We start from the raw sequence: 12,422 nt of genomic DNA, 5'->3' as shown, positions 1-12,422 counted from the left end.
ACTCTATTGACCTGCGTTGCCACCTTCAGGGAGCAATGGACCTGAACACCCAAATCTCTCTGTACATCAATTTTCCCCAGGACTTTTCCATTTAGAATTGGAATTAGAACATTACAGTGCAGTACAGGCCCTTCGGCCCTCGATGTTGCGCCGACCTGTGAAACCATCTGACCTACACTATTCCGTTTTCATCCATATGTCTATCCAATGACCACTTAAATGCCCTTAAAGTTGGCGAGTCTACTACTGTCGCAGGCGAGGCGTTCCACGCCCCTACTACTCTGAGTAAAGAAACTACCTCTAACATCTGTCCTATATCTATCACCCCTCAACTTAAAGCTATGTCCCCTCGTGTTTGCCATCACCATCCGAGGCAAACGACTCTCACTATCCACCCTATCTAACCCTCTGTTTATCTTATATGTCTCTATTAAGTCACCTCTCCTCCTCCTTCTCCAACGAAAACAACCCCAAGTCCCTCAGCCTTTCCTCGTAAGACCTTCCCTCCATACCAGGCAACATCCTAGTAAATCTCCTCTGCACCCTTTCCAAAGCTTCCACATCCTTCCTATAATGCGGTGACCAGAACTGCACGCAATACTCCAGGTGCGGTCTCACCAGAGTCTTGTACAGCTGCAGTATAACCTCGTGGCTCCGAAACTCGATCCCCCTACTAATAAAAGCGAACACACCATATGCCTTCTTAACAGCCCTATTAACCTGGGTAGCAACTTTCAGGGATTTATGTACCTGGACACCAAGATCTCTCTGTTTATCTACACTACCAAGAAAATTCCCATTAGCCCGGTACTCTGCATTCCTGTTACTCCTTCCAAAGTGAATCACCTCACACTTTTCCGCATTAAACTCCATTTGCCATCTCTCAGCCCAGCTCTGCAGCCTATGTCCCTCTGTACCCTACAACATTCTTCGGCACTATCCACAACTCCACTGACCTTCGTGTCATCCGCAAATTTACTAACCCACCCTTCTACACCCTCTTCCAGGTCATTTATAAAAATGACAAACAGCAGTGGCCCCAAAACAGTTCCTTGCGGTACACCACTAGTAACTAAACTCCAGGATGAACATTTTCCATCAACCACCACCCTCTGTCTTCTTTCAGCTAGCCAATTTCTGATCCAAAGCTCTAAATCACCTTCAACCCCATACCTCTGTATTTTCTGCAATAGCCTACCATGGGGAACCTTATCAAACGCCTTACTGAAATCCATATACACCACATCCACTGCTTTACCCTCATCCACCTGTTTGGTCACCTTCTCGAAAAACTCAATAAGGTTTGTGAGGCACGACCTACCCTTCACAAGACCGTGCTATCTCTAATGAACTTATTCTTTTCAAGATGATTATAAATCCTGTCTCTTATAACCTTTTCCAACATTTTACCCACAACCGAAGTAAGGCTCACAGGTCTATAATTACCAGGGCTGTCTCTACTCTCCTTGAACAAGGGGACAACATTTGCTATCCTCCAGTCTTCCGGCACTATTCCTGTCGACAATGACGACAAAAAGATCAAGGACAAAGGCTCTGCAATCTCCTCCCTGGCTTCCCAGAGAATCCTAGGATAAATCCCACCTGGCCCAGGGGACTTAACTATTTTCACACTTTCCAAAATTGCTAACACCTCCTCCTTGTGAACCTCAATCCCATTTTGCCCAGTAGCCTGAATCTCAGTATTCTCCTCAACAACATTTTCTTTCTCCACTGTAAATACTGACGAAAAATATTCATTTAACGCTTCCCCTATCTCCTCTGATTCCACACACAACTTCCCACTACTATCCTTGATTGGCCCTAATCTAACTCTGGTCATTCTTTTATTCCTGATATACCTATAGAAAGCCTTAGGGTTTTCCTTGATCCTATCCGCCAATGACTTCTCGTGTTCTCTCCTTGCTCTTCTTAGCTCTCCCTTTAGATCCTTCCTGGCTAGCTTGTAACTCTCAAGCGCCCTAACTGAGCCTTCACGTCTCATCCTAACATAAGCCTTCTTCTGCCTTTTGACAAGCGCTTCAACTTCTTTAGTAAGCCACGGCTCCCTCGCTCGACAACTTCCTCCCTGCCTGACAGGTACATACTTATCAAGGACACGCAGTAGCTGCTCCTTGAGTAAGCTCCACATTTCGATTGTGCCCATCCCCTGCAGTTTTCTTCCCCATCCTACGCATCCTAAATCTTGCCTAATCGCATCATAATTTCCTTTCCCCCAGGTATAATTCTTGCCCTGCGGTATATACCTGTCCCTGCCCATCGCTAAGGTAAACCTAACCGAATTGTGATCACTATCACCAAAGTGCTCACCTACATCTAAATCTAACACCTGGCCGGGTTCATTACCCAGTACCAAATCCAATGTGGCATCGCCCCTGGTTGGCCTGTCTACATACTGTGTCAGAAAACCCTCCTGCACACACTGGACAAAAACTGACCTATCTAAAGTACTCGAACTATAGTATTTCCAGTCAATATTTGGAAAGTTAAAGTCCCCCATAACAACTACCCTGTTACTCTCACCCCTGTCGAGAATCATCTTCGCTATCCTTTCCTCTACATCTCTGCATTTACTGCATAGTTCACTCTTGAATTGGATCTTCCAAAATGCATCACCTCGCATTTGCCCTGATTGAACTGGTCACACGTCTCCATTTTGAGAAACTCCCTTCCACTGCTACTCTCTGTCTCCTGTTGCCCAGCCAGTTCTTTATCCATCTGGTACACCTTGGACCCCATGCGCCTTCACTTTCTCCATCAGCCTACCATGGGGAACCTCATCAAACGCATTACTGAAGTCCATGTATATGACATCGACAGCCCTTCCCTCATCAATCAACTTTGTCACTTCCTCAAAGAATTCTATTAAGTTGGTAAGACATGACCTTCCCTGCACAAAACCATGTTGCCTATCACTGATAAGCCCATTTTCTTCCAAATGGGAATAGATCCTATCCCTCAGTAACTTCTCCAGCAGCTTCCCTACCACTGACGTCAGGCTCACCGGTCTATAACTACCTGGATTATCCCTGCTACCCTTCTTAAACAAGGGGACAACATTAGCAATTCTCCAGTCCTCCGGGACCTCACCCGTGTTTAAGGCTGCTGCAAAGATATCTGTTAAGGCCCCAGCTATTTCCTCTCTCGCTTCCCACAGAAACCTGGGATAGATCCCATCCGGACCTGGGGACTTGTCCACCTTAATGCCTTTTAGAATACCCAACACTTCCTCCCTCCTTATGCTGACTTGACCTAGAGTAATCAAACATCTGTTCCTAACCTCAACATCCTTCATGTCCCTCTCCTCGGTGAATACCGATGCAAAGTACTCGTTTAGAATCTCACCCAGTTTCTCTGATTCCACGCATAACTTTCCTCCTTTGTCCTTGAGTGGGCCAATCCTTTCTCTAGTTACCCTCTTGCTCCTTATATATGAATAAAAGGCTTTGGGATTTTCCTTAACCCTGTTTGCTAAAGATATTTCATGACCCCTTTTAGCCCTCTTAATTCCTCGTTTCAGATTGGTCCTACATTCCCGATATTCTTTCAAAGCTTCGTCTTTCTTCAGCCGCGTAGACCTTATGTATGCTTCCTTTTTCCTCTTCGCTCGTTTCACAATTTCACCTGTCATCCATGGTTCCCTAATCTTGCCTTTTCTATCCCTCATTTTCACAGGAACATGTCTCTCCTGCACGCTAACCAACCTCTCTTTAAAAGCCTCCCACATATCACATGTGGATTTACCTTCAAACAGCTGCTCCCAATCTACATTCCCCAGCTCCTGCCGAATTTTGGTATAGTTGGCCTTCCCCCAATTTAGCACTCTTCCTTTAGGACCACTCTCGTCTTTGTCCATGAGTATTCTAAAACTTACGGAATTGTGATCACTATTCCCAAAGTAGTCCCCTACTGAAACATCAACCACCTGGCTGGGCTCATTCCCCAACACCAGGTCCAGTATGGCCCCTTCCCGAGTTGGACTATTTACATACTGCTCTAGAAAACCCTCCTGGATGCTCCTGACAAATTCTGCTCCATCTAGACCTCTAACACTAAGTGAATCCCAGTCAATGTTGGGAAAATTAAAATCTCCGATCACCACCACCCTGTTGCTCCTACATCTTTCCATAATCTGTTTACATATTTGTACCTCTATCTCATGCTCGCTGTTGGGAGGCCTGTAGTACAGCCCCAACATTGTTACCGCACCCTTCCTATTTCTGAGTTCTGCCCATATTGCCTCACAGCTCGTTTCCTCCATAGTGCCCTCCTTCAGCACAGCTGTGATATCCTCTTTGACCAGTAATGCAACTCCTCCACCCCTTTTACCTCCCTCTCTATCCCGCCTGAAGCATCGATATCCTGGGATATTTAGTTGCCAATCATGCCCTTCCCTCAACCAAGTCTCAGTAATAGCAATAACATCAGACTTCCAGGTTCTAATCCACGCCCTAAATTCATCTGCCTTACCTACTACACTTCTTGCATTAAAACAAATGCACCTCAGACCACCAGTCCCTTTGCGTTCATCATCTGCTCCCTGCCTACTCTTACCCTTAGTCACGCTGACTTCATTATCTAGTTCCTTACTGTCCACTGACCACCTCATTTGGTTCCCATCCCCCTGCCACATTAGTTTAAACCCTCCCCAACAGCGTTAGCAAAAGCACTCCCAAGCACATTGGTTCCAGTCCGGCCCAGGTGTAGACCGTCCAATTTGTAATAGTCCCACCTCCCCCAGAACCGGTCCCAATGTCCCAAAAATCTGAACCCCTCCTTCCTGCACCATCTCTCAAGCCACGCATTCATCCTGACTATTCTTTCATTTCTACTCTGACTATCACGTGGCACTGGTAGCAATCCTGAGATTACTACCTCTGAAGTCCTACTTTTTAACTTGGCTCCTAACTCCCTAAATTCTGCTTGTAGGACCTCATCCCGTTTTTTACCTATATCATTGGTGCCTATGTGCACAACGACAACTGGCAGTTCACCCTCCCCCTTCAGAATGTTCTGCAACCGATCTGAGACATCCCTGACCCGTGCACCTGGGAGGCAACATACCATTCGGGAGTCTCGTTTTCGACCGCAGAAACGCCTATCTACTCCCCTTACAATCGAATCCCCTATGACTATAGCCCTTCCACTCTTTTTCCCGCCCTTCCGAACAGTTGATCCAGCCACGGTGCCGTGAACCTGGCTACTGCTGCCTTCCCCTGGTGTGCCATCTCCCTCAACAGTATCCAAAATGGTATACTTGTTTTGGAGGGAGATGACCGCAGGGGAAACCTGCGCTGCCTTCCTGCTCTTTCTCTGCCTTTTGGTCACCCATTCCCTTTCTCCCTCAGCAATCCTAATCTGCGGTGTGACCAATTCGCTAAACGTGCTATCCACGACCTCCTCAGCATCGCGGATGCTCCAAAGTGAGTCCATCCGCAGCTCCAGAGCCGTCATGCGGTCTAACAAGAGCTGCAGTTGGACACACTTCCTGCACGTGAAGGAGTCAGGGACATCAGCCGTGTCCCTGAGCTCCCACATTGAGCAAGAGGAGCATAACTCGGGTCTGAGATCTCCTGCCATTTTTAATCTTAAGCTTAACTTAGTTAAATGAAAAAGGAACGAAAAATTTTTCCCAATCACACGATAAAAAAAAAGAGAAATAGAAAAAGCCTTACCTTATCTACACACCACCGAGTCCTTTTTTTTTGGTTAGAGGAGGAGGGCGGGTAGGAGACGCTACCCGTGTCGTGTCTCGGGTTCAGAAACGGCCCAAATATATAGGGTTTTACCTACCCAGCAGCCCCCTGGTCTCCGCCGAAAACAAAAGGAAATTAAGTTTACTTTGAAACTGACCTTCCCAGCTGATCACTCGCTCGCACTCACTGCTCCCGAATAAACTGCTGCAATGAAAGGATAGTGATAGTGTAAGTAATTGCAGCCTTTTTGAAGTGGAGCAGGTGAGGAAAAAGTAATGGAAAGTGTAATGCAAGTTTAATTAACTGGAGAGTGTACATTGAGCTGCATTGTTTACAGTTAGTGCTTCATTCAAAACTGGTTGTTTTATTTGCAGTGTACGCTTGGAAGGGGGAGACGGATGAGGAATACATTTGGTGCATTGAGCAAACACTGTACTTCCGTGATGGCAAACCCCTCAATATGATTTTGGATGATGGTGGAGACCTTACAAACCTGGTTCACAATAAGCACCCTAAACTCTTGCAAGGTGATTGTTCTCTTCCATTGTTCTGCGCAGGTCGTCTGAGTGCTGTATGTTGCTTTGGGTCATGTCCTGTGACTTGTGGTGCCCATTTGCTGTTAATACCCCACATGTATTACAAGCTGTAGGTCTTCGCGGGTGGTGAAATGTAAATGTGCAATGGACGTGTCTCAAGGGGTGAAGTACCGAGATTGGGCAGTCCCCCCAACGTTGGGGAAGATCTGTAGTCAGTTGAGAAGACTCCTTTAGGACAACTATGTGCTTCCATTCTTGTGTAGGCACAGTTTCAATTTCACTGTATTCTCCAAATAGAAACTGCAAAGTAACTGAGACCAGTTTGGAAAGTGAAGATGTTTCCTCATATAGTTCAACTAAAAGTATTTCTATGAAGAAATGGGATGTGCAGTACTGAAACAGTTCAGTAACACTGTCTCCATCAGAACAAAAAGGATAACTCTGGCCCTGGATGTTAGCAAGTGCTGTTGTACTGGGTTACTTGGAGAATAAAAGGTGCCAAGCAGTTGTCAGGGCACTTAATTAATTGAGGAATCCAGATAATGTTAAATGCAGCAAAATTTATAATTGTACTGGGCCCTGTCACATGATTCCTAATGGCTATCTGGTATGTGTTTAATATTCCTGGATGTTGACTGGTATCCTGCATGTTTGAAATGTCGCTCATGCTGAATGATACAGATGGTCATAGTCATGTACAGCACAGAAAGAGGCCATTCAGCCCATTGAGTCCATGCTGGCTCTCCACGGAGAAATCCAGTCAGTCCCACTCCCCTGCTTGATCCCCATTGCCTTGCAAGTTTATTTCCTTCAAGTGCCCATCCAATTTCCCTTTGAATTTATTGATTCCACTTCCACCAAACTCGTGGGCAGCGAGTTCCAGGTCATTATCACTCGCTGCGTTAAAAAAAGGTCTTCCTCACATTCTCCCCTGCATCTCTTTCCAAAAACCTTCAATCTGTGTCCCTTAGTCCTTGCACCATCAGTTAATGGGAACAGTTTTTTCCTGTCTAACTTATCTAAGCCTGTCATAATCTTGTACATCTGAGGTGAAGTGAGAGTGATTTGCCCTGGATATCCAGGCAACATTTGACAGTGTGGCATAAATCTGCCCTAGCAAAACTGGAGTCAGTGGGTTTGGGGGGGATGCAGGGGGTGGCGAGCAGGGAACTGTCCACTGGTTGGAGTCATACCCAACAGAAAGAAAGATGGTTGTGGTTGTTGGAGGCCAATCATCTTAGCCCCAGGACATTGCTGCAGAGATTCCTCAGGTTTTTAAAAATTCTTTCATGGGATGTGGGCGTCGCAGGCCAGTCCAGCATTTATTGCCCATCCCTAATTGCCCTTGAACTGAGTGGCTTGCTAGGCCATTTCAAGGGCATGTAAGAGTCAACCACATTGCTATGGATCTGGAGTCACATGTAGGCCAGACCAGGTAAGGACAGCAGAATTCCTTCCCTAAAGGACATTAGTGAACCAGATGGGTTTTTGCAACAATCGACAATGGTCTCATGGCCATCATTAGACTAGCTTTAAAATCCAGATTTATTAATTGAATTCAAATTCCACCTTCTACTGTGGTGGGATTCAAACCCATGTCCCATAGCAATACCTGGTCTCTGGGTTACTAGTCTAGTGACAATACCAGTACGCCACCGCCTCCCTTCAGTTGCTTCATCAATGACCTTCCCTCCATCATAAGGTCAGAAGTGGGGATGTCTGCTGATTGTGCAATGTTCAGTACCTCTTCAGATACTGAAGCAGCCAGTGTCCATATGCAGCAAGACCTGGACAATATTCAGGCTTGGGCTGATAAATGCAAGTAGCATTCACGTCACACAAGTGCCAGGCAATGACAATCTCCAATAAGAGAGAATCTAACCATCTCCCCATGACATTCGATGGCATTATCATCACTGAATTCTTCACTACCAATATCATGTGGGTTACAATTGATCAGAAACTTAACTGGCCAGCCACATAAATACTGTGGCTACAAGAGCAGGGTCAGTGGCTGGAAATTCTGTGGCAAGTAACTCAGCTCTTGACTCCCCAAAACCTGTCCACCATCTGTAAGGCACAAGTGAGGGGTGTGATGGAATACTCTCCACTTGCCTGGATGAGTGCAGCTGCAGCGTCACTCAAGAAGCTCCACATCCAGGACAAAGCGGCACCCTATCCGCCACCTTAAACGTTCACTCCCTCCACCACCGATGCACAGTGGCAGCAGTGTGTACCATGTACAAGATGCACTGCAGCAACTCACCAAGCCTCCTTCGACAGCACTTTCCAAATCTGCGACCTCTTCAACCTAGAAGGACGAGGGCAGCAGACCTATGGGTACACCACCCCCTGCAAGTTCCCCTACAAGTTGCACACCATCCTGACTTGGAAATATTTTGTCATTCCTTAACTGTTGCCGGATCAAAATCCTGGAACTCCCTCCCTAACAGCACTGTGGGTGTATCTGCACCAGATGAACAGCAGTTCAAGAAGGCAGCTCACCACTACTTTCTCGAGGGCAATTAAGGGTGGGCAACAACTGCTGGACTTGCCAGTGATGCCCACATCCCATGAAGGAATAAAAAAAAAACTCTATCAAACCTCCCCTCAATTTCCTTTGCTTCAAGGAGAACGACCCCAGCTTTTCCAATCTAACCTTGTAACTAAAATCCTGGAACCATTCTGTGGGCGGCGCAGTGGTTAGCACTGTAGCCTCACAGCTCCAGCGACCCGGGTTCAATTCTGGGTACTGCCTGTGTGGAGTTTGCAAGTTCTCCCTGTGTCCACGTGGGATTCCTCTGGGTGCTCCGGTTTCCTCCCACAGCCAAAAGACTTGCAGGTTGATAGGTAAATTGGCCATTATAAATTGCCCCTAGTATAGGTAGGTGGTAGGGGAATATAGGGACAGGTGAGGATGGGGTAGGAATATGGGATTAGTGTAGGATTAGTATAAATGGGTGGTTAATGGTCGGCACAGACTCGGTGGGCCGAAGGGCCTGTTTCAGTGCTGTATCTCTAAATCTAAATCAAAAAAAAATCAAACCTCCTCTGCACCCTCTCAAGGACCCTCATTTCCTTCCTAAAATGTGGTGACTAGATTGTGTCAGCGCTGTGGAGTACCAAGAGGTTGCAATAGAGGGGACGGAACTGCAGTACAAGTTGCTGTGTTGACACTATCTGGCATGGACTGGATGGGCAGAATGGCCTCCTGTGCCATAAATGACTGATCCTCTATCCCTTGTGAGGTCCGGCTTGCCACGAGTCCCAAACATTGTCTCAACTGCAGTGTGTGCTGACTGGTGCAGTTATGGAGTATAATATCCTGTCCCTAGATGTTTCATTTACATGAACTCTTTATTGGTTCCTTTGTTCTTCCCCTGCTATTCATGGAAGCTTCTAGTACCCACCTTCCTTTGAAGATCTTTAGTCTTCTAAACTCAGTATTTTCTCACAAACGGGAAAGATTGGACAAACAGAGCTCCCTGGATGGCTAAGGAGATGGCGATTAAGCTGAAGAAGAAAATGTGAATAATACAGCTGACAACCAGGCTGAATATAAGATGTTCAGAGGGGAAGTGAAAAAGCAAATAAGAAAAACAGAGTATGAAAAGAGACTGTCAGCTAACATAAAAGGGAATACAAAAGTCTCTAGGCAGCGAAGTGGTTAGCAATGCAGCCTCACAGCTCCAGCGACCCGGGTTCAGTTCTGGGTACTGCCTGTATGGAGTTTGCAAGTTCTCCCTGTGACCACGTGGGTTTCCGCCGGGTGCTCAAGTTTCCGCCCACAGCCAAAGACTTGCAGGTTGATGGGTAAATTGGCCATTGTAAATTGCCCCTAGTGTAGGTAGGTGGTAGGAGAATTGAGGGAAGGTGGGAACAAAGAACAGGACAGCACAGGAACAGGCCATTCGGCCCTCCAAGCCTGCGCCGATCTTGATGCCTGCCTAAACTAACACCTTCTGCACTTCCGGGGCCCATTTCCCTCTATTCCCTTCCTATTCATATATTTGTCAAGATGTCTCTTAAATGTCGCGATCGTATCTTCTTCCACCAGCTCCCCTGGCAGCAAGTTCCAGGCACTCATCACCCTCTGTGTATAAAAACTTGCCTCGCACATCCCATCTAAAGTTTGCCCCTCGCACCTTAAACCTATGTCCCCCAGTAACTGACTCTTACACCCTGGGAAAAAGCTTCTGACTATCCACTCTGTCCATGCCACTCATAATTTTGTAAACCTCTATCATGTCGCCTCTCCACCTCCATCGTTCCAGTGAAAACAATCCGAGTTTTTCCAACCTCTCCTCATAGCTAATACCCTCCAGACCAGGCAACATCCTGGTAAACCTCCTCTGTACCCTCTCCAAAGCCTCCACGTCCTTCTGGTAGTGTGGCGACCAGAATTGCGTGCAATATTCTAAGTGTGGCCTAACTAAGGTTCTGTACAGCTGCAACATGACTTGCCAATTTTTATACTCTATTCCCCGACCGATGAAGGCGAGCATGCCGAATGCCTTCTTGACTACCTTATCCACCTGCGTTGCCACTTTCAGTGACCTGTGGACCTGTACGCCCAGATCTCTCTGCCTGTCAATACTCCTAAGGGTTCTGCCATTTACTGTATACCTCCCACCTGCATTAGACCTTCCAAAATGCATTACCTCACATTTGTCCGGATTAAACTCCATCTGCCATTTCTCCACCCAAGCCTCCAACCGATCGATATCCTGCTGTATCTTCTGACAATCCTCATCATTATCCGCAACTCCGCCAACCTTTGTGTCGTCCGCAAACTTACTAATCAGACCAGCTACATTTTCCTCCAAATTATTTATATATACTACAAAGAGCAAAGGTCCCAGCACTGATCCCTGCGGAACACCACTAGTCACATCTCTCCATTCAGAAGAACACCCATCCACTGATACCTTCTGTCTTCTATGACCGAGCCTGTTCTGTATCCGTCTTGCCAGCTCACCTCTGATCCCGTGTGACTTCACCTTTTGTACCAGTCTGCCATGCGGGACCTTGTCAAAGGCTTTACTAAAGTCCATATAGATGACATCCACCGCCCTTCCTTCATCAATCACCTTCGTCACTTCCTCCAAAAAACTCAATCAAATTAGTAAGACATGACCTTCCCTTCACAAAACCATGCTGTCTCTCGCTAATAAGTTCGTTTGTTTCCAAATGGGAGTAAATCCCGTCCCGAATAATCCTCTAATAGTTTCCCTACCACTGATGTAAGGCTCACCGGCCTATAATTTCCCGGATTATCCTTGCCACCCTTCTTAAACAAAGGCACAACATTGGCTATTCTCCAGTCCTCTGGGACCTCACCTGTAGCCAATGAGGATGCAAAGATTTCTGTCAAGGCCCCAGCAATTTCCTCCCTTGCCTCCCTCAGAATTCCAGGGTAGATCCCATCAGGCCCTGGGGACTTATCTACCTTAATGCTTTGCAAGACACCCAACACCTCCTTTTTGATAATGAGATGACTGAGACTATCTACACTCCCTTCCCTAGGCTCATCATCCACCAAGTCCTTCTCTTTGGTGAATACTGATACAAAGTACTCATTTCGCACCTCGCCCATTTCCTCTGGCTCCACACATAGATTCCCATCTCTGTCCTTGAGTGGGCCAACCCTTTCCCTGGTTACCCTCTTGCTCTTTATATATGAATAAAAAGCCTTGGGAATTTCCTTAATCCTGTTTGCCAATGACTTTTCATGATCCCTTTTAGCCCTCCTAATTCCTTGCTTAAGTTCCTTCCTACTGTCTTTATATTCCTCAAGTGCTACATCTGTTCCTAGCCTTCCAGCCCTTACAAATGCTTCCTTTTTCTTTTTGACTAGGCTCACAATATCCCGTGTTATTCAAGCTTCCCGAAACTTGCCAAACGTATCCTTCATCCTCACAGGAACATGCTGGTCCTGGATTCTAATCAGCTGACGTTTGAAAGACTCCCATATGTCAGATGTTGATTTACCCTCAAACAGCCGCCCCCAATCTAAATTCTTCAGTTCCTGCCTAATATTGTTATAATTAGCCTTCCCCCAATTTAGCACCTTCACCCAAGGACTACTCTTATCCTTATCCCACAGGTACCTTAAAACTTATGGAATTATGGTCACTGCTCCCGAAATGCTCCCCCACTGAAACTTCGACCA

General features: G+C 46.4%; 1 protein-coding gene across 1 annotated transcript in view; it reads left to right on the top strand.

The window, feature by feature from the left end:
• Positions 1–12,422, top strand: part of ahcy (adenosylhomocysteinase) — a 126,968-nt gene that overhangs the window by 37,466 nt on the left and 77,080 nt on the right. The window contains exon 3 of the mRNA XM_068048757.1: positions 6,089–6,241. Within this exon, the coding sequence (XP_067904858.1) occupies positions 6,089–6,241 (153 nt within the window). The remainder of the gene's footprint in view (positions 1–6,088; positions 6,242–12,422) is intronic.

Source organism: Heterodontus francisci, chromosome 16 (assembly GCF_036365525.1).
Source record: "Heterodontus francisci isolate sHetFra1 chromosome 16, sHetFra1.hap1, whole genome shotgun sequence".
Lineage (NCBI taxonomy): Eukaryota > Metazoa > Chordata > Chondrichthyes > Heterodontiformes > Heterodontidae > Heterodontus > Heterodontus francisci.
This window is presented reverse-complemented; position numbering and strand designations above follow the sequence as displayed.